Source organism: Mustela putorius, unplaced genomic scaffold, assembly GCF_011764305.1.
Source record: "Mustela putorius furo isolate JIRA1106 unplaced genomic scaffold, ASM1176430v1.1 tig00003836_pilon_pilon_pilon, whole genome shotgun sequence".
Taxonomy (NCBI): domain Eukaryota; kingdom Metazoa; phylum Chordata; class Mammalia; order Carnivora; family Mustelidae; genus Mustela; species Mustela putorius.
In genome coordinates, this window is record NW_025421989.1 from 1,300,837 (window position 1) to 1,326,353 (window position 25,517).

The following is a 25,517-nucleotide window of genomic DNA, read 5'->3' on the forward strand; positions in this document are numbered from 1 at the left end:
TGCGTAGCAACCGTGGTCGGCGACAGGCACATTCGGTGCCCACCAGACACGGCCAAAGGCATGCTCCCTGGGGAGCGTCAGACATCGGCTATGTCCATGACGGTGGCCGAAAAGTGGCCCCTCTCAACTCCACGTGTCTGTGTGTGAAAAGGAAGTATTTAGTCCGCCCCCACCTAGCAACAAGGCAACACATTCCCTGCAGGAAGAGGTCAGCCGGTGCCGACTACCGTGCCGTATCCGTTTGTCTGCGGGGAGCCTTGTGAAAAGGAGGAAGTTGGACCACAGCCAGATGCCTGCACAAAACGAAAGGTCCACGCTCACCACTGAGACAGGCCCAGGCTCATAAAACCATTCTCGTGCAAACACAAGCCAGTGAAGGAAAATGCAAAAGGCCTGCTCCCCGGCATGACGTCACCAAGTGGCGGCCTTCCTCGCATGAAGGAAAATGCAAAAGGCCCTCCACCAGATGGCCGGTCACCAAGTGGCAGCTTTATTTACGTACATTTTGGGATGCGCCAATATCCAGAATGGATCACAGCCTTGGTCATTTGCAAGGACCCCAGAACAAAGCATCATGGACTCTGTTCTTGGTGGCCGGGAAATGTCTTTGAAGAGAGCAACAAAAGCCTCCCTCCTGGTTGAAAGGGTTTTCACCGCAATGAAAACACATCAGACCAATTAATTAGGAGCTCATCCGTTTCTTGGGTTTATTGAACAAGAGTCAAATTCGAAAGCGTTAAATAAGAAAAAACGGGAAAAAAAAACCCCACAAAAAATAGATACCGTGAGGAAGGCTCAAACCCAGTCAGATGCGTCAAGATACAAGTCTCACCCCTGGTCGACACCACGGGGGTAACACCCCCAGGACACGGACACATCCGCCTCCTTAGAAGTCTGTGATAGTCTTGGAGGTGCTCTGGCACGCAGAACGTCACCAGCAGCTGGGATTTCTGGGAACAGCAGGAGCGACCCCAAAATCAAGGCGAAAGTGTCCCATCGTCCGTTTTTTAAAAAAAATCAGCAGGCCCCTGTGGTGCAGCCTTGACATGATAGAATGCAAGAGTCCGCAGCCCCCTGGAGAAATCGAAATCACCCTCGGCACACTTGGGTCCCTGGTAATTTTAGAAAGCAGGGCAGGGCTCCCGAGGGCGGGGGGCCTTGTGGTCATCTTGGGGACACATACACACACACACACACACACACACACACCCCTGCACTCACACACAGGCACGCGCGAGAACGCTCAGGACCCAAGCGCAGCGGCATCACCAGGACCACACGCACAAAGCAAACTGCAGCAATGTTAGAAAAGGCAGAAGACCCCTCTCTTCCTGCGCTGTCCCCACGGCCCCTTTCACGCTCTGCACCAAACCCAAAGCTTGCGGTTGCTCCACTCGGGGCGCGTGGGTTGGAGCGCGGTATCCCCGGCCGTGCCAAAGGCAAGGCGCGCACTTCCGCTGGAGAGGACACAGGAGCTCACGTGCGCCACAGGTCTGCGAAGGCCTTTGGAAGGCATGTGTGCTGGGAACGATGCGCGAGACTGGATGTTTTTCAGGGGGTTATCGTAAACCCCCCGATGGAGAATAGGACGGCCTTGGGAGTGGAATTAATTTATGTAGGAAGGGAAGGGGGCTCCCTCCCTCCAGCCGTCTGTCCCTGCTGGCTGTGCTGCCCCCGGAGTCATTATCTGCAATCACCAGGCAGCAGGTGCACAAGGGAACTTCTGGAACGTTCCCTTCCTGTTTCTGCCCCTTTGCTGGCACGCGAACGGGCTCGCAGAGGGAAGGCGCGGCAGCCCGGTCTTTCTCTCCTGTGCGTTTGCTCCCCCTGGCAAGGACACCCACGCATACGCGCACGGGGGCGGTATTTACAGCAGAGCACCCCGGGGGCCGGCGCCACGGTGACCCGCCCCCACCCCGCCGGCACCTACACGAAGCCGCTGTCCCTGATCCCAAAGAAGCCGGCGTGCACGGCGTCCCCGAGGGGGAACACCTGCTCGTGATCCAGGCCCCACTCCCCTTCGTCCTCGTCCTCGGGCTCGGCCTCCGCGCCGCTGCGCGCGTTCTCGTACAGGAAAATCTGCTCGTCCACGTGTGCCGGGGCGAGCCTGTTCCTCTTGGCGCTGACCACGTTGGCGGAGGTGCCGAAGAGCCGCTCCGGGAAGACGCGCGTGGCCGCCACGCACCAATATTTCTGCAGCACCTTGGGCAGCACGGGGAAGAGCGCCAGGCGGTCGGACCACCACTTGAGGGGGTCTTCGTTGAGGCCCAGCACCTTCTGGGACTTGAAGTTGCTGAGTTCCTCCACCACCTGCGCGTGCCACTCCTCCTGGTCCTCCACGCCCCCCGTCTGGCAGAAGATCTCGGCCAGCATGCTGTTGATGACGCTGGTGGGCGGCGGCGTGGACGCCAGCACCAACTTCTTCACCGGCGGCTCCTCGGGCAACGCGTACATCTTGTCCTCGGCCGCCCGGTAGCCGCCGCCGTCTTTGACCTTGTCCAGCAGGCCCTTGGCCTCCTCCACCACCCTGTTCTCCACCTGCTGCCTCTCGAAGGCGGACAGGAAGGGCAGGCGCTTGTAGCGGGGGTCCAGGAAGGTGGCCACGTTCAGGAACATGTCGATCTCGGGCGCCTCCTGGTAGGTCTTGGACAGCTCTTTGGCGATGACCTCCTTGGCCATGCTGAGCTCCTTGCAGTCCGTCTCCTTGATGTTCAGCGTGGTGTTCAGCAGCATGTGCAAGAGAGGCTTCACCATGCTGATGGTGGGGTACTTGGAGGCGGAGAGCATCTCGGCCACCTGCTTGAAGGGCTGCAGCAGCTCCACCAGGCCCTCAATGGCGGCCCACTCGGAGGCCTCCAGCATCAGGTGATGGTTGTTGCTGTCCTCCACCAGCACGCCCGCAATCACAAACTGCTGCTCCTTGAGGCGCTGGAGCATGGCCAGCGTGCTACCCCACCAGGCCACGCGGTTGCTGACCAGCATACAGTGCGCCATGTTCTGCTGCTTCTGCTTCTCGTAGAGCATGTACATGGCCACCGTGGACTGCTGGAAGTACTCCACCAGCTTGCGGCAGCGGGCCAGCAGCCCGGCCAGCTTGGGCAGCTGCAGGGCCTGCTGGATGCCCGCGTTGAACGTGTGTCCCAGGCAGGGCATCTGCACGGAGATGTCCAGCAGGGAGCACGCCTTCACGATGTCCTTGCCGCAGTCCGTGGTGGCCCCAAACACCTTCGCGCTGATGCCCCACTCGATGAAGGCCTCGTACAGGACCCTGGTGATGGACTCGGCCGTGTTGTCCTCGGGGACCTCGAAGGTCTTCAGGCAGCGGGAGCCCACGGACAGGCAGCCGGGGGCCCCGCCGCCCAGGAAGTGGGCGGCCAGCGTGACATAGGCTCGATTCTGGTTCTCGCTCCTCCACATGTCCGTGGAGATGCCGCACCAGGATGCGTCGCTGAGCTCCTTGAGGACGGCCTCGCGGACGGCGCCGTACTTCTCAGGGATGGCCTTGCTGCACAAGAATTTCCTGCTGGGCAGCTCATACCTGGGGTCGGCTGTCTTCAGCAACACCTTGAACGTGGGCTCGTCCACAATGGACGCGGGATACAGCCCCTCGCAGATGAGGCCGATGACGGCAGCCGTGAGCTCCTGCTGCCGCTTGCTCTCATGGCCATGGCCGGCCTTGGTGGCCAGCGTGTCCGGCGGGGTCAGCTGTGATGCCTCGGGCTTCAGCTTGGAGAAGGCAGTGGCAAAGGCTTCGCGCATCTGCTCCGTGTTGCTCTTCACGAACTCACAGAACTCGTCGGGGTGATTCTTCTCCAGGTGATAGGAGAGGTTGGACGTGTTGCCGGAATAGGCGATCTGGGCCATGCAGATGCGACAGTATATCTTCTTCCACTGCAAGATGCATCCCTCGGCGTTGGTGTCGAAGCCGAAGTACTTCCACACTTTGCTCTTGGCGCGCGGGTGGGCCACTAGCTTGAGGTCTGTCTGGGACGGGTCCAGGCCTTTCGCCTCCATGGCTTCTGCGCCGCGGCCCGCCTGCGGGGCCTCCACTCATTCCTGCGCACCTGCTGAGAAGCAGCAAGACAAACACAGCATGAGAATGGGTCCAGGCACAGGGGGGTGCCCTGCGAGGAGCGAGCGCATGCCACATGCCGAAGCAGCTGTCTCCTCCCAAGCCGCAGGGCAGAGGGACACCACGGGACGGCCTTTCCCGGTGCGCATGGCCTTTGGAAAGCGGAGGGTGCGCTCTGACAGATGAGCACCTCTTTGCTGCAGGTCACTCCTAGGTGCGGCGTGCACAGCAACTCCAAGTGTCTGAAAACGTGCGCATCTGAGCTCCAACGCGCGCACGACTCCACGCGTCTGAAAACGTGCGCATCTGAGCGCCAACGCGCGCACGACTCCACGCGTCTGAAAACGTGCGCATCTGAGCTCCAACGCGCGCACGACTCCACGCGTCTGAAAACGTGCGCATCTGAGCTCCAACGCGCGCACGACTCCACGCGTCTGAAAACGTGCGCATCTGAGCGCCAACGCGCGCACGACTCCACGCGTCTGAAAACGTGCGCATCTGAGCGCCAACGCGCGCACGACTCCACGCGTCTGAAAACGCGCGCTTCTGAGAGCCAATGCGCGCACGACTCCACGCGTCTGAAAACGTGCGCTTCTGAGAGCCAATGCGCGCACGACTCCACCCATCTCAAAACGCCGAGGTGCGCGCAAGACACCACACGTCTGAAAATGCGCGCATCTGAGCTCCTACGCGCACGGGAGTCCGCGCGGCTGAAAACATGTACGTCTTTGAGTTTCTCAGTCTTTACAGCACCTGGCCCACCTCGGCTGTTTACCGTTTCCTGCGCTAGGCTGTCCACCATCTTGCCACCAGCCAGGCAGGGTCACTTTCCGGGGGAACAAACTGCTGGCGGCCCACCGAAGCCTACGTGCCTCAGCTCGGCCGCCAGCCCAGGAGGACCCACCAGCACCAGCACCTCAAGCCTCCTTGTGAACAACCATGTGAGGCACCACATCCCCGAGGTTGCTCCCAGGTATCCAAGAAGCAAAAACGGTTTTTAATTCAGACAAAGCAGTCTTTAAGTTGGCTAAGAGGCATGGCAACTTTTTTATTTTTCCTCCAAATTTTATATTTTCTTTCCTTTTTTTTTTTTTCCTTCCCAAATTTTACGTTTTCCAAATGATGCCTTTTGGAACGTGGCATGTGGTCCTTTTATCTTTGGCACATCCGTCATCGGTAACTTGAGTGGGGCAGTAATGGACATCTTGATGCCGTGAAAGGAGCTTCTGACAAGGCCCACCGGGGGCCGTCATACCTGTGCGCACAGACACACATTGGCTGTGCTGTGCCCCGGTTTCAGCATCACCAGACTCTCAAAGGGGAGCTGACTTAGAAGCCAAGCCCCCAAGGTTCCTACAGTCCCTGATGCTCCCTCATCCTGTCCCACCGATCAGGGCAGGGACACCCTCAGAACAGCAGCTGGGTTCTATTCAAAGCTGTGTGTTGAGTCGGCCACCTTCCCACCCACTGTGCAGTGCTCAGGGGGTTAAAAAAGAAACCCCACCAACCAGGCATTTTCTGAGTATCAGGAGCATGTCCAGAACACAATCTCGATGTCTAGCAGGGATGACACAGTGCCCCCCACCAACAAAATTCGGGCACTCCCGGAACCTGGGAATGGAACCTTATTTGAAATAGGCCCCAGGTGTGATTAAGTGAAATGTCATAAGGTCATGGAAGGGATGCGGGCACCAGCCAGGAGCCCCAAGAAGCTGAAAAAAGCAGGAAAGACCCGCTCCTACAGCTTCTCGAGGGAGCCTGGCCCTGCACCGCCTGGATCTCAGTAGCCCTGCCCTGCCTGGATCTGACTATGCTGTCCAGAGCTCGGAAGGATGAATTTTTGACCTTCTAAGCCAGTGGTACTAAGGTAAGGCTTACTCAGAGCACTCCTAAGACAAGGGTAAAACCTTAAAAGATACTGAGCGTCAACATCATGCCGGAAATGCCCCCCACGTCCGAGAGCCACACCCCGCCACGCTGGTCCACATGAGGTCTTCCTGGAGGACGTCACAACACGCAGGCTAAGCGGGCATCATGGTACCTGGGCTGGACCGAGGACATGGTCACTGTGACCAACTGCAGGAACGGACCTGAGAGACGAGGAGGCCCAGGGTCTCCAGCGCAGGTGGAGCGGCTCCGACACAGCCACGATTTGCAGAAAGAGGACCCCCAAAGCCGCACCTTCTGTAAGCCCAGTCAGATCACTTAGGTCACAGTCTCTGGGGTCCCCTAGGAAAGCAGGTGACGAGGACGGGGGAGGTTTCCCGTGAGCCCCTGGACAGCCACTGGACAGAGCTGTCTTTCCGCCACCATCTTTACCGCTCGGCTCCCAGTGGCGTCGGTCAGGGTCGTGACCAGTAAAGCTTTCTTCAAGGCAAGCTTTCTGCACTCCTCCTGGCAAGTGGTCGGAGCCCCTCCGGGGAACCATCCCCAAGCCCTTCCTGGGGGGTCCTGACTCTTGCAGCGAAAGCAGCCGGTTTCTTTCCATGTTGCCAAACAGCACTTCCCAAGGAAGGCAGACACGGCAGGACGGAGAGCCTGCCGCCTTCCCCGCGGCCTGAATGGAGCCCAGGAGGCCAGCAAACACAGGAAAGAGGACGCCCGAAGCCGCACCTTTCATAAGCCCAGTCAGATCACTTAGGTCACAGTCTCTGGGGTCGCCTAGGAAAGCAGATGACGAGGACGGGGGAGGTTTCCCGTGAGCCCCTGGACAGCCACTGGACAGGGCTGTCTTTCCGCCACCATCCGTACCGCTCGGCTCCCAGTGGCGTCCGTCAGGGTCACTAGGGCTCACTACCGTACTCTGTGGCTTGGAGAACTCTATCATGGAGAGTGGAGTTATTTAGTATCTGAAAAACCCATATCACTGGTAGTTACAAGCAACTGGCTTGTCTTTGTTATTTTAAACACGATCTTAAATATGTTTTAAATTTCTGGTTTAACTCCTGGCAGGCAAAACTGGCCTAACAAATGGTCCTTTGGGGTCCTTCCTTTTTTTGGAGAGCAAAGAGACCCTCGATCATGAAGTTTGAATACCCCCCCACACCCGGATTTTATCTCCCTAGAGACCCCGTTCATGTCCACGTGCGCACAAAACCAACAAGAATCTACTTTCCCTGGATAGGCGCTCCAACGCCCTGTAGTCTGGAAACCAGGAGTCCTCCCAAAATAGCTCTGTAAGTGGGCTGGCTGACATACTTTGAGGTGGGTATGGCCGTCACAGGTTTAGCACGCATGAACGAGTCCGTTGTCCGTATTATCAGGGAGCCTGCCGACTTCCCATGGAATTTGTTTGTAGGATTTTATTTATTTATTTGACAGACAGAGAGGGCACAACAGGGGAGCAGCAGGCAGAGGGTGAGGGAGAAGCAAACCCCCACGCCCAGCACGGAACCCAACGCGGGACCCGATCCCAGCACCCTGGGATCATGATCTGAGTTGAAGGCAGACGCTTCCCCGACGGAGCCACTCACGCGTCCACCCCCCCACGGAATATTTAAGGAAAATTCCATCCATAATCTCCATTTCAGAACCCACGGATGCATCGAGATGTTTCATTTCCAACGGATCACCCTTGTGGATCCCGCCCCCGTGACCATGCATCTAAGATTGGGGCAACGTGGAGCAGCCCTTCGGCCAGAGCTTGAGATTTGGGGGTCCCGTTCGGATACAAAATGCGGTCATTAGCTCGTGTATTTTAAGATACGACGAAGAGACACACCTCCCCGTGTGGGACACCAAGATACAGTCTGGAGAAGACAGAGAACCTGGAAATCAGACCGTCTCGGAAGAGGCACGACCATCCCACCCGAGTCTCTGAAGGATCTTGCTTTTGGGCAAATGTTCAGAAAATAACACCTCTTAACACTTAAGACGGCTGCACTCTGCTTTCTTTCTTCCTACAATCCAAGTGGAAGCAGACCTCGAAGGTGCCACCACGTACTCCCCTTTCTAAAAGGTCCAAGACCATCCTCCTGGTCTAGGATTTAAAAAAAAAAAAAAAAAAAGTTGAGTTATTTCCAGCTGGAAATGGGAACTGGATCTTTGTTACTGCTTAGCTGGACGCCTAGGGCAGAGTTCAGTGGCTCTTGTCCAAACGCCCAGTGCCGTAAGAGGCAGATCAGAAAAGCTTTAAAAGGCAAAGCCCTGGTTTGCGGCTTGGAGATGTGGGCCACCAGCAGACCCGCGGCGGGGACGCGCTCCCACCAGTACCTAAAATCGTGCCTGAGACCACAGACAGGCTGGGGCTCGCCGAGGGCCAGCAAGTTAAAGTCCGTCCTTATGTATAAAGGTTCGTCTTCTAGAACACCCTGAAGGATTCCTCTGGCTGGCACATGCCTTCACGAGGACTCTGTATTTCAACAAATTTTTGTTTGTTTGTTTTAAACCAACAAGTAGAAAGAACAGAGCACGCCACCCCCGGCTACACACGGTAAACAAGTTTTGCAAACGCACGTTTCGGTGTGCCCGTACAGGGGTGCAACGTCCAAGGCTAAAATTCCATTCCCAGATCGACCCCGTCCCCCGTCTTGCCGGGAAGCTCCCGGTCCGGGCTCCTAGGCAGGTGACAAGACCCGTCTCAGAGCGAAACCACACGGGTACCACCTGTAAGCCATGGTACTCTATGGGTCTGGGGCTGTTTCTCGTTGTTCCTCAGTTTACAAGCTGATTGAAAGGACACATGTTGACTTCCCAGTCCCCAAGCCCTGGAATGCCTACTCCCTCTTACCCTGCATTCACTTCTAATGCGTATACATACGTTTTAGGGGGAAAAAATAAAACGCACAAATTCCAGTGTTATCACCCAAGTTAAAAGCTCCGCTCGAGAAAAACAGTCATTTCCCTGGCTGGAGGTCTGGGAAGGTAGGGCTCCCTGGAAAATGTCTTGTTCCTACTCAGAACCGAGGTTCTCCAGGTGGGACCCCCTCCCTCCTGAATGGGTAGACAAAGGAATTCAGAGGCCGCAGCTGACCCCTGCAAACACGTGGGGGTTGGCACACACTGAAAATTCCGCTTATAACTTCTGACGACCCCTCCCCCCCCAAAAAAAAGGCAACCAAAAACACACCCAAAAAGGAAAAGCAACATGTAGGTGAAGGTGGTCTCGTCACAGCAGCGCTGGCCGAAGGTCAAGTGTATTCTGGCGAGGACAGATGCTGCGTGTGCAGCTGCAGAGGGGAGCCGACCCCCTCGCACACTCGGTAACTGCACAAGTCGCGCTCAGAGCCCGGCTCTCCTCCTAGGCCCGGCAGGAACGCGCTCAGCTACGAGGCCGCTCCCCACCCCAGTTCCCACGGAAAACCTTGTTTTGGAAAACACTTATTTGTCACCTAAAAATAAACTGCCCTGGCTGCGCCCACAGGCGAGGGCTCCTGTGCGTCCCCGCGCAGCCGCGCACGCAGGAAGGCCTCCGGGATTGTGGCTTGGCGGCCCCGGGCATGTGTCTGTGCAGACCCAGGGCGCACGCCGGAGGTCCCGCCGGGCTTACCAGAGCTCGAGCGGGTCGCGACCCCGAGGCCTGGGGAGGGCGCGGCGGTGTTCCAGGCAGCGGCGCGGAGTTGGCTCCCGGCAGGCATTGGTCCCCATAGCACCGGCCGGGCTCCCCAGTGCCCCGGGCCGCGCTGCGCCCCGCGGCGCCGCGGCCAGGCCTTCCGGGAAGGCCGCTGCCGCCTAACCCCCGGCTGGAAGGGGGGAGCCTCCGGGCTTCCCCGCCGCGCTCCCGGCTCGCGCGCGCGCTCTCCGAACGACCCCGCCGGCGCGCGCACAGCCCGAGGTCGGGGGGCGCGGGGGGCTCGGGGCGCGCGCGCGCGCGGGCCCGGCCGTGACCCCGGAGGCCGAGGTCGCGGGCTTCCGGCAGACCCCGGCCCCGGGGAAGGCTCGAGCGGGCAGCCGAGACGCGCGCGCACGAGAGGCTCGCGGGGCGCGCTCGGCCTCCCCAGCCCCCGCCGCGCGCCTCCCCCGCCGCCAGCCCGCCCGCGCCCCCCGCCCCGGGTCCCGCCGCGCGACGAGCGCGCCTCCGCCCGCTGTCGCCAGCGCCCCCGCCGCCCCCCGTCCCTGCCCGCGGCCCCCCGCCCGCGCGCCCGCGCCCTGCTGACCTGGTTCCGCGAAGCCCCCGAGGCAGCGCCGCAGCAGCTGCGCCAGGATCACCGCCGCGCCCACCGCGTAGACCCGCAGGGCCGCCCGCGCCGCAGACAAAGGCGACATGGCTGCCCGGACGCCGCTTCCGCGCCGCCCGCCGCCGCCCGCCCCCGGGACCCGGCGCGACACCGGCCGGCGGAAACGCGCCCGCGCGGCCCGCCCTCCGCGCCCGCCCGCCTGCTCGCCCCGGGCCGCGAACCAGGACCCCGCCCCGGGACCCCTCCCCGACCCCGCCCAGGACCCCGGAACCCCGCCCCGGCCCCGGGCCCGACCCGGGGACCCCTCCCTGACCCCGCCCAGGCCCCCGGAACCCCGCCCCGACCCCGGACCCCGCCCCGGGACCCCTCCCCGACCCCGCCCAGGCCCACGGAACCCCGCCCCGACCCCAGACCCCGCCCCGGGACCCCTTCCGGACCCCGCCCAGGCCCCCAGTACCCCTCCGCGACCCCGCCCAGGCCCCCGAAACCCCGCCCCGACCCCAGACCCCGCTCCGGGACCCCTCCCCGACCCCGCCCAGACCCTCGGAACCCCGTTCCGGCCCCGGGCCAGACCCGGAGACCCCTCCCCGACCCGCCCCGATCCCCAGAACCCCGCCCCGACCCCGGGACTCCTCCCTGACCCCGCCTCGATCCTCGCAACCCCGCCCCGACCCCGGACCCCGACCAGGGACCCCTCCGCGACCCCGCCCAGATCCCCGGAACCCCGCCCCGACCCCGGACTCCGCCCAGGGACCCTTCCCCACCCCGCCCCAACCCCAGAACCCTTTCTGAACACTGACCCGACTCGTAGACCCCGCCCCGGTTCTACCGAGACTCCTGGACCCTGCCCGAGGACACCTGTCCGCCCCGCCAAGACCCATCAGACCCTTCCCAGGGACCCTGACCCCGGACACAGGCCCAGGGCCCCCACTCCCTCACCCAGACCCCAGAACCCTGCGGACTGACCCCTCCCCTGGACCCGGTCCCCGACCTGGGACCCCTTCCGGACCCTTCCTGACCCCACTCTTCAGTAGGAGTAGTGGTCCTAGCAGTCCCTAGAGAAGGGACCCCCACCCAGATTCCCCACCCCCTCCCCGGAACCGTCGAAGACTCCAGCCCTGGTCCCCGCCCAGACCCTGGAACCCACCCCACCCCCAACCCTGTGCAGACCCGTTCTTGGATCATTGGGCTTGCACTGCGACTAACCACGCCCCCACCCCAACCCCTACCCAGAACCCTCTGAAGGGACACCTAAACCTGGCCCCACAAGAACTTGAGGCCTGCCAAGGCCCAGGACCCCGGTCACATGTCCCCCCATTGTAACAGCCAGTGCGTTGCAGACTTGCATCCTTCCCAACACCAGCCGAGACCACCCACCCCTGCCAAGATCCAACACAGAGGATCCCACACCTCTCCACAGAGCCCGGGGATCTCCCCCGACTCCATCACCTAGGACCGAACTCACCAGGCCTTGACTGCAGGGGGCCCCCTAGCCCAGGGCTACCGGCGTCCCCCAGCACCTGGTCCGCAGCTGGACCCCTTTCCTCAGGTCAGGGGACTGGCTTCCCATGGGGATCTGAGACAGTAGAGACTCACCCCTGCTTGGTGCATCCCCCCAGCGGAATTAGGAAGGCTCATTCTGGCCTTTGCGACCTTCTGAGAAACTGAGGTCAAACAGCCTTTCCAGGATCCCCTGCCACGTGGGAGTATGGGCCTGCCCGGCTGGGCCAGGTACACCCCACAAACAGGATCAGGGCCAGTGACCGTACCTTCTGCCCCTGTCCACTCCCTGGTGTGTGGGATGGGCAGCTCTGGCCCACCCGTTCCTGGTGCAGGATGACTCCAGGAGTGGGGGTCCAGGGTCTGAATGGAGTCAAGGATGGGGGTCTGTAGACAGGGATCCAAGATCCAGGTGGGGTCCCTGGGCCGGGGGCCTGGGGTCTGGGTGAGGTCTGAAGGGATCCTAGTGGGAGTCCTCTGATCTAGGGTCTGGGCTTGGACGCCAGCAGGAAGCGGAGAGAGTGGGATATCTCAGTGTCCAGAAACAGACGGAAGGACAGGCTTGTTACCCACAGCCAGCCAGTGTCTGGGGTGACCCTAAAGACCCCTCGTCTACTTTCCCCAGTCCCCCTTCCAACTGTCTCTGTTCCCAGGAGTTTCCTAGAGCCGTGACCTGTGCTGATAGCCACGGGCTTCCCTAGGTGCCTCTAGCAAGGGTCTGAGGGGACCCCCATCTCATGAACCGGTCCTCAAGGAGGTCCCGAGCGGAAGCGGGGTCCTGGCGATTGTGGCGCTAAGGTTCCTATTTCTGGGGCACAGCTGTCAGCAGGGGGCAAACCGTTGGTCCTAGCAGGTCGCCCCACAGCCCACTCTTGGAATGTCGACAGTTTCCCCTCCTGCCCCGTCTCTGTGACTCCCGTGGCACCCAGTCCTCTGCGTCTGAGGGCTTTTGGGCTTAGGAAGGTCTCACCAGGTCAATCCAGGATCACCGGCCTATTTTTAGGTCCGCATCAGAATTCCACCTGCAAAGCCCTTGGTGTTCTACCATGGCGCACAGTCATGGCAGCTGGGGCGTGGCGGGGTGGGATTCGTGCCGGGGTAACTTTGGGGGACCGGCCACTCGCTGCCCAAGGTCACCGTGGTCCAGGAACCCCTGCCCCCTCGAGGGTGTGAGGACCACAGCACTTGGAGGTAGCATCACCTGCACCAGAAGAAGAAGGTCCACCCAGGACCCAGGATGTCCACCACAGCGCTGAGAGCCTCCTAGTGCCCAGGGCCACAACATCCCTGCAGCTCTCCGTGCACACATCAGGGCGCTCATGAGGTTCCCGAGAGCCCGTGACAACGTTTTCCGGGCTCGCTTCTTCCAAAGTCGGGGTGGGGAGAAGACACGGTGAAGATGGCAACGAATGACGCAGGTCGTGGGGAGAGGGAGGGTTTGAACCAGCGGCGTTTTCCCGTACGGCATGAAGTGTGCATCTGTTTGTCACAGGACAAGGAAGGGGCCCATATGGGACGTGCCCGAGGAGGCCAGAAGGATCCTATAGTTCCTCTAGGCCCCAGATACACACCACACTAGGCCACGAGGACTTCCCTAGGAGGACGCAGTGAATCTGCAGAGACGTGACAAGCCCTGAGTCCCCGGGGAGGATGTGTTAGGCTGGTTGGAATGATCCCACAAGCCGGCAAGGACCCCAAGCCTACGGCTTCAGGGACAGGAGGCTCCATGCCTGGTCCCCAGGATAAGACGGGGACCTTATCAGTGAAAGCAGAGCGTGGCGGAGAATTACAACTTGGGTGGGTCAAGGACCTCGGGGTTTTCTCCAGACCCCAAGGAAGGGTGTGATGTTTATGATACGGAGTCCCAAGATGGGTCCTTCCCCCACAATGTGGTTGGGAGTGTGCATTGGGGAGGCACTGGAGGGCAGGGGGAGTCTAAGGTCTCCAAGGATGGTCAAGGCCAGTTGGGAGCCTATCAAGATGCCCTGTGTGCACAGCTCAGGATGGACAAGGACGTTTCCCCGTGAGTCTGGGCCACGGGTTAAAGCCGGTGTCCTGGAGGTACCACCCAGACTCACCAGAAATGACCAGTAATGTAAGATAATACGCTATGATAGGGTATGATATGACATGGCATAATACCAAAAAAATACAGTGAAATAAAAAAATGAAATGAAATAAAATAAGTTAATAAAATATAAAATAAAATACAATACCATGAAATAAAACAAAACAAAATAGAATACAATGAAATTAAAATGAAATAAAATAAATCAATAAAATATAAAATAAAATGCATAAAAGAAACAAAACAAAATAAAATAAAATGAAATGAAATAAATTAATAAGATTAAATTAATTTGTTAAAATAAATTAGTAAAATATAAAATAAAATACAATACAATGAAATAAAACAAAACAAAATAGAATACAATGAAATAAATAAAATGAAATAAAATAAATTAATAAAACATAAAATAAAATAAATAAAACAAAATAAAATGAAATAAAAAATTAATAAGATAAAATTAGTTAAAATAAATTAATAAAATATAAAATAAAATGGAATGAAAGTCAAATAAATTAATCAAATATAAAATAAAATGCATAAAATAAAATAAAATAAAATAAATTAACAAAATGTAAAATAATAAAATAAATAACAATGAAATAAAATAAAATAAAACACTGAGGCACTTGTTAAAAATGCAGATTGCTGGGGCACCTGGGTGTCTCAGTGGGTTAAAGCCTCTGCCTTCGGCTCAGGTCATGATCCCAGGGTCTTGGGATGGAGCCCCGCATCGGGCTCCTTGCCAATTCATGCAAACTCTCTGAAATACATAAAATCTTTTTTAAAAAATCATTGATATAACCATGTAAAAAGGGCGTTTGAGTATGACGGAATGAAGTGTTTACGATCATCATTCGTCAGCAGGTGGACAGATAAATATATGCGTCCGTCCATCCGCCCAGGGGAATAGTACTCAGGCAGGAAAAAGAGCCCAACCCTAACACCCCCTGCCCCATGGATAGACCCTGAGGCCGTGATGCTGCAGGAGAGCACCCTCGGCACCCAAGACCACACCGTGTGCCACCCCATTGATGGGATATGCCCCAAATCAGCAAATCCGTGGAGGCAGAAAGCAGGTTCATGATGCCAGGGGCTGGGGGACGGGAGGAATAGGGCACGGGCCGTCTCCTTTTGGTGGGGGATTGCAGATATCCTGGCGGTGGGTACAGGGGATGGTTGCAAACCCGTAAATACAGTCCTTGCCTCCAAATCATGCACTGCACAGCGGTGACGTCTATGTTATGTGAATTTTACCAAGGTTGAGGTACTTCAAAGTTAAATGTTAAAAGAAAAAAGCTAAGAAACAAGGAATCAATAAATCGGCAGCAGATTGACCAGGAAGGTGCCTCAGTATTGGTAAAAAAAAAAAAAAGGGCAAGTGTCCGGTGGTGTGTCCTCTCTTCCTAGGTCCTGGGTGCGAGCGGGACCTCAGTAAGACGTGCTCGTGATAGGTTTGCAGACGGAGACAATGCATTGAGGATGTGCCCCGGGGTTGAGCTCCTTGGCTGTCTGCAGTGGGGTTCGGGTTGCCTTCCGGGCAGGGGCCCTGCGGAGTCACGGCGCGGCCTTCCCTGCGTTCACGAGGGCCCTGTGCCTGGGCACGTTCCCCGCCGACGGCGTCTGGAAATCTTGCCCGGAGGTGGCCCTCCGCTTTTGTGTCGCGTTGGTCCTCTCCAGCTTGCTCGGGGGACAAGGTTCTGCTGCAAGAGTGGCTCACACCAAGGGTCGGGGGGCACCGTGCCTAGCTGGCGAGCATATTTGCTGTTGGCGCTCCTTGCTGCAGCGCGGACCCAAACACAAAGCCAGAAAAAGGTCGCGGTCGGTGCCAGACGTGGACCTAAAACACGGACGCGTTAGAGAAAGCATGTCCCCTGTTTGCACTGCGAGAGAGCGTCTCTCGGAGGCTGGCGTCTGAACACGGTGTTTACACGTCCTCACTGCTGAGCCTCCCGGGACGGGTGTCCCTGTGGCGCGGGGTGTTGTCCCGTGCCACGTAGGACAATTAGCGGCACTCGGGATGCACGATGCTTCTGGGGAGGGGTGCCCAGGGGACATCACCTCTGACAGTTCTTGTCATATAACAACTCCTTGGACTCGCAGGTCCAAATCCGGAATGTTCTTTGCCTGCCGAGGTGTGCAGGGAAGAATCCACTTTGCACAAAGACAGCTCCAGCGTGGGTCCCTGGGCTTCCAGGAGCAAGACTCTGAGCCCTGTGACATGCAGATGGACCATGCTACAATGGGATTTAAGGTTGGGGGGCTTTGAGGCACGCGGACGCTGCTTGGGGGAGGGCAGATGCACAGGTACGCAGCCGTGCACGTTGGCGATGGCTGCGTGTTGTCATGTGTCACCGCTGGGAGGGCTACGTGCTGTGCCTGAGCCCGCTGGGAGGGGCCGCTGGAGGCTTGCGCCCGGTTCCTCCTCGAACGTGCCCCATACACCTGTTCCCTTTGCTGGTTTTATGCTGTTTTCACATGACGAAACTGTAAGTGTTACGACAGCTTGGCAGAGTCGTCCATGTCCATGTCGGGGACCTGTGTACCTGGGGGTGACCTTGGGGGCACCAGAAGGCGCAGTTGGTGCTGGACATAAGGCTGGTTTTGGGGTCTTTGCACCATGGATGCACAATTCCATTCCACCTTGTAAGGTTGTGATGACGGGGAACCCGGCAGGAGTCCCATATACAGAATGGCACACAACGGGGACGCCTGGGTGGCTCCGTTGGTTAAGCAACTGCCTTTGGCTCAGGTCAAGATCTTGGAGTTCTGGGATAGAGTCCCACGTCAGGCTCCCTGCTCAGCGGTGAATCTGCTTCTCCCTCTGACCCTCCCCTCGCTCATGCTCTCTCTCTCTTAAATGAATAAGTAAAATCTTTTTTAAAAAATTTGAAAAAATGGCACACACTGAACCTTGCAGAAGTTTTGGATTTGGCTATGCCTTTTGGTTTGTGGTTAGTTGTTGGGGGTCGCTTTTGTTTTTCTTTTGCCTTTCGTGGTCCTTAATTGTGCACGCGGCTGTAAGCCTGCTGGTGCCTCCGTGGGCACACACGGAATAATGGGTACGTCTTCAGTGTCCTGGGGTGGTGGGGGGTGAAGCAAGAGAGCGTTGACTTTGAGATCGGTTTCCAAATCTCTGATCTGGGAACAGGTGCATCTGAAGGAGCTCTGGGTGCTGGTGTTTCTCCAAAGGGGGTTGTTCCATGAGTCCCAGGGCAGCCTCCGGGGTCTGGAAACCCCATGTGAAACCTCCCAGACCTGTTCCAAAAGTTCAGGATTTCAGGCAACGTGTTGATCTCGCACTGGGGATCCTCAGAGGCTTTGAGAAGACCCATGCAGGGAACTCGGAAAACAGGAAAACGTTTCTCCGCTTTAGGGTCCTGACTGTTTCCTGGGAAATATCTTTAGCGTCTTGGCTTTGTCCTCATTTCCCGGTGGGAGTATCCATTCCACGTGGGTTCTCGATCTCCGATGTGTGTGCCTACCAGTCTCCCCAAGCATGGGGTCCCTGATCATTCCTTCCAAAAGAATCACGGGAGTCATGGCGGGCATATCTACCTGGATTTTGGGGGGACTGTGGTAAGGGTTTTGAGCATGACTGTGAACATTAGGACTTTTCTACGAGGTCGGCAAAATTTAAGGCCAGATCGTGGACTAGAACAGAGATGCTCAAAGAAATGCATCATATGCCCAAGCCCCAACCTTTGGACACAGACCCACACAGGACGGCTGAATCTGGAAAACACCCCATATCTCCCAGCCTTTGTGCAATTCCTCTTTCTACAAGATGGCACTCAAAATCCCGCACTGTGGCAACATGGGTTGTTGCAGGTTAGCACCAGTTGATGTACGGAAGTGTTGGATGGACATGTTATCCCATGGATGTGGAGATGGATGGATGAATGGATGAGTAGATGGATGGATGGGTGGATGGATGGATGGGTGGATGGATGGATGGATGGATGGATGGTTGGTTGGATGGATGGATGGATGAATAAATGGCATGTGGCCCATGAATAGAATGGAATATGATGTAGTCTTGGAAAGAAAGGGCATTCTGCACCTACAACAAATATTGTCTTGTACTGTAACTACAGCTGGAATTAAAATAAAATCAAATAAGATAAAATTAAATTAAATTAAGATAAGATAAAATAAAATTAGATAAAATTGAATGAAGGTAAGAGACAATACAATGGAATACAATTAGATGAAATAAAATTAGATGAAACAAAACAAAATGAAGGAAAGTTAAAATAAGATAAAGGCAAATAAAATGAAATTAGAAAAAATGAAATAAAATGGAAGTAAGATAAAGTAAAATAAAATGGAATTAGATAAAATAAAATGAGATAAAATTAGGTAAATTAAAATAAGATATGATACAAATTAGACCAAAGAGACTTGAAATAAGATCAAATTAGATCAAATAAAATTAAAATAAGATAAAACTACATAAAAATAAGATAAAACTAGATAAAATTAAAATAAGATAAAATTAGACACCAAATAGATTTGAAATAAGAGAAAACTAGGTAAAATAAAATTAAATAATATAAGATAAAGTTAGTCAAAATTAGATAGAATTAGATAAAAATAACAAAATTAGATAAATTAAGATAAGATAAAATTAAATAAAAATGAGATAAAATTAGATAAATTAAAATAAGATAAGATAAAACTAGACCAAATAGATTCCAAATGAGATAAAATTAGATCAAATAAAATTAAAATAAAATAAGATTACATAAAAATAAGATAAAATTAGATAAATTTAAAATAAGGTAAGATAAAATTAGACAAAATAGATTTAAAATAAGAGAAAATTAGGTAAAATAAAATAAAAATAAGATAAGATAAATTAAATAAAAATAAGATAAAAGTAGATAAAATAAAATAAGAAAAATTACACCAAATAGATTCCAAATAACATAAAATTAGATAAAATAAAATTAAAATAAGATAAGATAAAATTAAATAAAAATGAGATAACATTAGATAAATTAAAATGAGATAAGATAAAAATCAGACAAAATACATTTGAAATAAGAAGATAAAGTTAAATAAAATAAATTAGATAACATTAAAATAACATTAAGTAAAAATAAGATAAAAGTGGATAAAATAAAATGAAATAAGACAAAATTACATTAAATTAAATTCAGTAAGATAATAGAGCAGAATAGAATACAAAGACTAGAATGGACTAGAATCGAATAAAGTTAGTGTCTGCCCTTTCCACCACGGTGGTCGCCGGGGTCGGTTCGTACTGATGCTGCTTCTGACCTCACGTTAGCTTACGTCCCCCTGCTGCTCCGTGTCCATCTTTGTGGGTCTGGGCGTGGACGTGGCGGATGGCGTGTTTTCGACTCCGCAGAGTGCCGCCGACAGGTCACCAGGCCGAACGTATAGGCAATGCCACCTTCCCCGCCGGGGCCAGCCCTGAAATCTTTGGACCATGCTGAAGACGGTCCCCCTGTTCCCCAGGGTTCCCTCCTCACGCCCAGGGCAGACCCACCAGGGAGCTGGGCGACCTTCACACCCAGATGCTGAAACACAGCCCCACGGGGTCCCCGCTGTGGCTCCTTCCTCCTGTCCCGGGTACCTGGGCAGCAACCATGCTCCGTGCATGCTAATTCCCCTGCAAAGTTTCCAGCTCCCCCACGGCCCCCAGGTCAGCTGCCAGGGACCTGGGTCCTCCAGACAAGCCGTTGAGATGCAGATCTCACACAGGGTCCTTCCTCCTTATTTCAAGAACGGTTCCTCCCTTACAGTTTCTGCCTGTCTGGGGTCATGCACCAGCCTCTCCCAATAATTCCATTTTAAAAAAAAAAATTTCGTTGAAAGTTTATAATGGTTACCTCTGGGACGTTCAGCCCAAGAGAAACCACTCTGCCATGGGTAGAAGGGATACCGGATTCAAGTTGGCTCATGGTGGAAGGTGTTTAGGGTTATTGCCGGATGTTTTCCCCCACTTCTTAAAAAAACGATTTTATTTATTTATTCATGAGAGACAGAGAGAGAGAGAGAGAGAAGCAGAGGCAGAGGGAGAAGCTGGCTCCTCACTTAGCAGGGAGCCTGATGCAGGACTTGATCCCAGGACGACCCAAGCCAAAGACAGACGCTCAGCGCCTGAGCCACCCAGGTTCCCGTCCCACCTTTATTATAAAGGGAAATGTACTGCCTCCCTTCTTAGGTAAGGAGGTTCAATCCGAGACATATTTACTTTTAAAGACCCGAATATTAGGTGTGCGTTGTCCATGGTGATGTCCCTCCAGACGGTATGGAGAAGAGGAGGTAAAAGAAGGACCTGACAGTGGAGACACCTGTCGAACTCACCTGGGCCAGGTGCTCGAGGTCGGCGTGCACGGGGATGAGAGAGGCTGAGAGCGGGTGCCCTCGATACAAGATGACCACAGAGACATGTCTCTTCTCTGCTCTTGCTCCCCAAGACCCACAGCCCCAGTAAGCAGAGAAGAGGTGGCCCAGGGAAGGGACAGACAGCAGACAGGAGCAGGGGTCTTGGAGAAGACAACAAAGACCGTGGACCCTGGGGACATTGCTTGAGGAAGCCAGGGGTGCAAACACCTTGAAAGCCGTTCCCTCCAACCTCAGCAGAGGCTCCCCATCGCTGGGACCCCAAGGGGCAGCCAGAGCACAAGGGAACCCCATGCGTGAGGGCCCCGTGGGTCAGCCTTCTGCGGCAAGCTGAGCAGGCTGGGGAAGTGTGGAAACACATGAGCATGTTGACAACGGACGGTGTGCATCGGGGGGGAGACTGGTCATGCTCTGTACCTCTCGAACAGTCAGAGATGGGACAGAAAGCACCCGAATCCACAGGTTAAGACACGCATGGACGGTGCCCACGACTCAGCCCCACCACGGCGTCCCTTCCAACGAAACTCAACAAGACCCTTGAGATGGGGAAGCTCTATGAATAACGGAGGGCACCCCGACCTCCAACGATGGGTGTTCCTGCTTTTCTCATGCACGTTTCCGACGCTTGTCTGGGTGTGTGCTGCTGGTTCTCAGCGACACACACTCAAGTCCAGGTGCCGGGCGTGTTCATCGACGAGCTCTCCGGGGACTCGCGCTGGCGTTTCTCCTCGGCTCTCCTGCAACAGCCCTCACCCCCCCAGCCTGGGACAGAAACCGAGAGGCACCAACTTGTCGTCTCTTCTGTTCTTTCACAAACGGATGTCCCGGTGGGCGGACGTTGTGGCTTTTCGCAACCCGAAGCCGCGTGCTTTCCTAGACGTAGATTAAGGAATTGAGAAACTGGGTGGACAGTGTTTCCTCTTTCCGGATGATGCCGAGATCCACAGGCGTGGGGAAGGAGGAAACATCCCTGGGCGCCCTCCGAGGTCACTGGGGAAGATTAATGCCGTTAATCCTTTTCTTGCTTTCCGTGGACCGGGGAGGTGAGGTCGCCGAGAGCTGTTTACAATAATAATAAAACACACTGTGTAGACGATAAAACGCATTTTGAGCATCCTGATGCTTGAAGTCCTGGGATGCGTGACAGGGTCGATTTTTGCACGTCTCAGATTCTCACTCAAGCGTTCCTGCATTCGTCAAGGATGTCTGCGGGCCAGATGTGTCTGCGACGTGCGTTGGGCCGCGGGACGCCCGGGGAAAGCCAAGCACCGTGGGTGTGTACCCCCAGTGTCCTGTGCTTTGACTCGGATGATTTCATCATTTTTAGAAAGATGAGTTGGCATCTGTTCTCAAAGCATTGGTCCAAATGCATTTTTTTTTTTTTTAAAGAAAGCAAAGCATGTTTCCTCTTCAATTACCGCAAGATGCAAGAACGAAAAACCAAAAATCTGGAAGCAGATCGCAGAAATCGTTGCACGATAGAGAAAAAGTGGCTGAGCTTAATGACTCATACACTGGAAAATAGCTAACATTTATATTTTTCTATAATATATGCATATTCTATCATAATCGAATTATAATGAAAACACTTGAAAATACATATTACGGGTCAGTATTTCCAAGCCGGGCACCCAAAAGGACAACACAGCGCAACACAATGCTTGGACACCCAGACACGCGTGAGCCCGTGAATGCACAACTTTAAGGAGCGATGCTTCTGTAAATTTTTTGGATGTGGGTCCAGAGAGATCCAGGAGTCCCACGGTCCCCTTACCAGACACCAGTCTAAGAAGACAAGGTGTGTTTCCTGACGCAGCTTACTCACAGAACGGTGTTTGTGGACCTGTTTGTAGATAGCACATGCCCTACTTTCTTCCAAAATGGTCACCGCATTGATTGCGGCAGATAGCGTCTGGGCCATTTTTTTTTTTTAAATACATTTTCTGAGTTTTCAAAGCACCAGCAGTCCGAGGCTGTGAACATCCTGTGGGCTGGGTTTGGTAGACACGTCCCCGATCATTTACAGTCAGTTATGCCTTGGTGCCACTTTCCATAAGTTGTTTCCAAACCGATGGCTTTTTTTTTTTTTTTTTGCAAAATTTCTTCCAGAACTGCAGAAACACGCACTTCCCTCCAAGAGAAGCCATCTCTGAGCCAAGTTACCTGAATCTCTGCATTGGGAGGGTTTCTGTCACACGGGATCCCAGAGCGATGGCTAAGGACTGGTGACAATGAAGGGTCCACAACATCAGTCATCTGAGTAAGCCTATGGAAAAGAGAGGGGAAGACTGGATCCTTCTTTGGGATTGGACCAACCACCCCTGCTGAGTTGGACCAACAGTTTTTTCTTATGGTCCTGAGTTGGACCCACAGTTCTTTCCTATGGTCCCATGACTTGGGCAGAGTATCTCCTAAACACAGTGGGACTTCCATAAGCACTCAGTAAATATTTGAAAACAAGTCCCAGCTGGACACTTGCCCAAGAGTCAAGAGGCAACAGTCCCCTACAGAACTACCTTTAATTTAGATTGCAACCCAGAGGTCAGAAGGTGCACCAAACCATCCTCCCTCAGACTCCCCAGTTGAGGGGGTCTTATACGTCCTGCACCAGAGTGAAACTTTGAAAGGAAGCAGGTAGAAATCTCTTCTTTCTTCTCTAATATGCTGGGGGCATTGACACACAGGATGGCACCAGACTGCAGAGAAGATGTTGCCTCTCACTGGTCTTGAAACAGCGAGAAGGTTCTTCCTGGAGAAATGCGAGACTGGGTCTTCCCTGCCTCGCTGATCCCATAGACCATGAAAAGATGTGCTCATGATGCACGTCCATAGATGCAAATCACATCAGCACCCAATCCAGACGCTTTCAAGGGAATTGGCCAGGCTCAGCTTACAGCAAAGCAGACTTGAGACGACTCAGTGTCCTCCTGGGGCCACGAGCCACTGCCAGGTGAAACCATGTGCTTCACACGTGGGAAGTGCCTGCCAATGACATCCATCACCTAGAAAGCCATCTTCAAGATATTCTTCTTGGGCACCGAGATGATCTCTGTCGAGCAAAGCAATCATACAGCTGGTAACGACATCTCCTTCCACGTCTTATAGAAACCTTCTTCCCCAGACATGATTTTGGGGTTAGGAACATGAGGCAAAGTAACAGCTTTTCCTTCAACATGCAGAAGGAAATCAAGGTTCAGGTTGGACAAGACTTGAAGGATCCAGCTGAGTGTTCTTTCATTTTGGTTGATTTCTTGGTTCCAGATGAGGCTGTGGCTAAGGTCTGTTCGAATACAGGAGATTCATTCCAGAATCTGCTGGTGTTGCCCGGTTCCCACCATGCTTCCATCCATCAGTCCACGAGTTGACTCAAGGACATCCACTACACAATGGGGGTGAGGGAGGGTAGGGGGGTGATGTTCCAATAAAGCAGGGTTTGCTGTTCTTGTAACCCGACAAGGCCCAGGGAGGGCTGGTACATACAAATGATTTGATCAATCACGTACAAACTTTCTACAGGAGAGAAATGAACAGCATCTGTGAAATAATAACTAGACACCTATTACAAATAGGATCATTGTTTTAAGTGTCCAGGATCTGCATCCAAAGCTCTGCATGGTTGACCCAGACTTTTGAAAGATCAACAGGAAGGAATATTTTCAGCTCCATGAAGTTCCTGGGTTTTTCCCCCCTCGTCTTTGGGCCTCTTTTGTGTGGTTTCAAGGTCCCCAGACGGGATACCCAAAGTTCAGCACTGTCCACGTGATACTTGGTCTGGATTTCATTATCTGAACAGGGTGGACACTTGACCTTTGAGATTTGCCCCAACCTTCACATTCTGTGTGTGTTTGTACCAAGGTGTGTCCTGATGTTTTTACTTCTGCATGTGTGCCCACAGCACCTCACAGCTGCTCCTGGAAATACCGAGAATTTAACTTGTTTAATGTGTGGTATGTGCACATGTAGACACACACACACACGGATGGAAATCCTACGAGGGCTTCGCTTATTCTGACTTATTCTTTACCGTATTGTTGAATTGTGTCTCCCCCAAAGATATTTTAGAATTCTGACCCCCAGAACCAACGAGTGTGACTTTATTTGGAAATAGGGTCTTTGAAGATATGAGTTACAGGATGTATAGGATGTAGTCCTATGAGATTAGGATGGGCTCTACAGGATGCAGAGTGTATAAGTTCTATAGGATGTAGTCCTTTGAGATTAGGATAGGTTCTACAACCAGCAACAGATGTCCTTATAAAAATAAGGAAATTCAGGCACAGGACACATACCAAGGGAAGGTGTCCATGAGACAGCAAATCAGACACTGGAGTAATGTGTGCCTAAGCCAAGGCATGTCAAGGACTGTGGGCAACACCAGAATCTGGAAGAGAAGCAAGGAACAAATTCTCCCCCTTGGACCTCTAGATAGGACCAACCATTCTGGCACCTCCGTCTTGACTTCTGGCCTCTAGAACTATAAGGAGATACATCTCTGACATTTTCATGCCACCCACTTTGTAGGCATTTACTTTGGCAGCCCTAGAAAATCGCTACGGGATGCTGTTATAGTCCATGGACATGGCCCAGGGTCTCCAGCTTGGCACTACTGACATTTAGGGCCAGATAACTTTCTGTGGTGGGAGGGCCACCTGTGCCTCGTAGGAGGTTGGAGCAGCGTCTCTGATCTCTATCCACTTAATGCCAGTAGTACTCCCCACCTCTAGGTTGTGAGAACCCAAAATGTCTCCAGACATGGCCTGGTGTTTCCCAGGGGACAGAATCACCCCGTTGAAAATCACAGCCCATTAAACTCATTGAGCTCCCCAGACCTCTTGGAGCCAAGGAAAAGTCTGGAACAGAAAAATAGAGACTTCTACATAAGCATGAGTCTGACGCAATGCTGTAACGCTCAAAAATCACTAGATCGTAGTGCATGGACCATACTCAAATTTAAACAAAAACAATTTTAAATAAAAGAATAGAAGACAATCATTGGTTTTCCACATTTGGGACAAAGGCAGCATTTGGAAGAGACGTGGATGAGAATATGTTTTTAAGTCAAGAAGTAGCTTGAAGGGACTTGTCATTCAACCCCCAAGAACCAGGAAGCTTACGGAGAGAGACGACAAATTCTGACCCTGGATTTTGTGAGTCTAGAATTCAACTCTCCTCCTTCGTGTGATATTTGACTTATCGCTGTGTTAATTATTTGAGCTTGGTCTCTAGGGCATGTGTGCGGAGGGCTCGATTTTTTTTTAATTGAACAAATAAATTATTCATCTTAGCTTATTTCCGGTTCTGACTGTTTTTACGGAGGCAGAAGAAAGCTGATTTATATAACAGATCTGACTGCCAAATCGGTAGTCCCTGCCTTCCCGCTGAA

The 25,517-nt window shown here is 53.7% G+C and overlaps 2 protein-coding genes across 6 annotated transcripts in view; both read right to left on the reverse strand.

The window, feature by feature from the left end:
- Positions 1-10,294, reverse strand: part of DHRSX (dehydrogenase/reductase X-linked) — a 212,553-nt gene extending 202,259 nt beyond the window's left edge. For all 4 annotated transcript variants that reach the window (XR_006609437.1, XR_006609438.1, XR_006609436.1 and 1 more), the window contains exon 1: positions 10,168-10,294. Coding sequence is in view for 1 of the 4 variants with exons in the window: in XM_045089256.1 (XP_044945191.1) it covers positions 10,168-10,276 (109 nt within the window). In the remaining 3 variants the exon portion in view is untranslated. The remainder of the gene's footprint in view (positions 1-10,167) is intronic.
- ZBED1 (zinc finger BED-type containing 1) lies at positions 683-10,307 on the reverse strand. 2 transcript variants are annotated; one of them, XM_045089253.1, is made up of 2 exons: positions 10,168-10,307; positions 683-4,067 (listed from the first exon to the last, which is right to left on the reverse strand). In XM_045089253.1, exon 2 carries the CDS (start codon positions 4,012-4,014, stop codon positions 1,927-1,929), a length of 2,088 nt encoding a protein of 695 aa, XP_044945188.1. In that variant the 5' UTR covers positions 4,015-4,067; positions 10,168-10,307; the 3' UTR covers positions 683-1,926. The 2 variants fall into 2 exon arrangements, with proteins under 2 accessions (XP_044945188.1, XP_044945190.1); XM_045089255.1 differs by lacking the exon at positions 10,168-10,307 and adding an exon at positions 9,561-9,787.
- Positions 10,308-25,517: the final 15,210 nt, after the last annotated feature.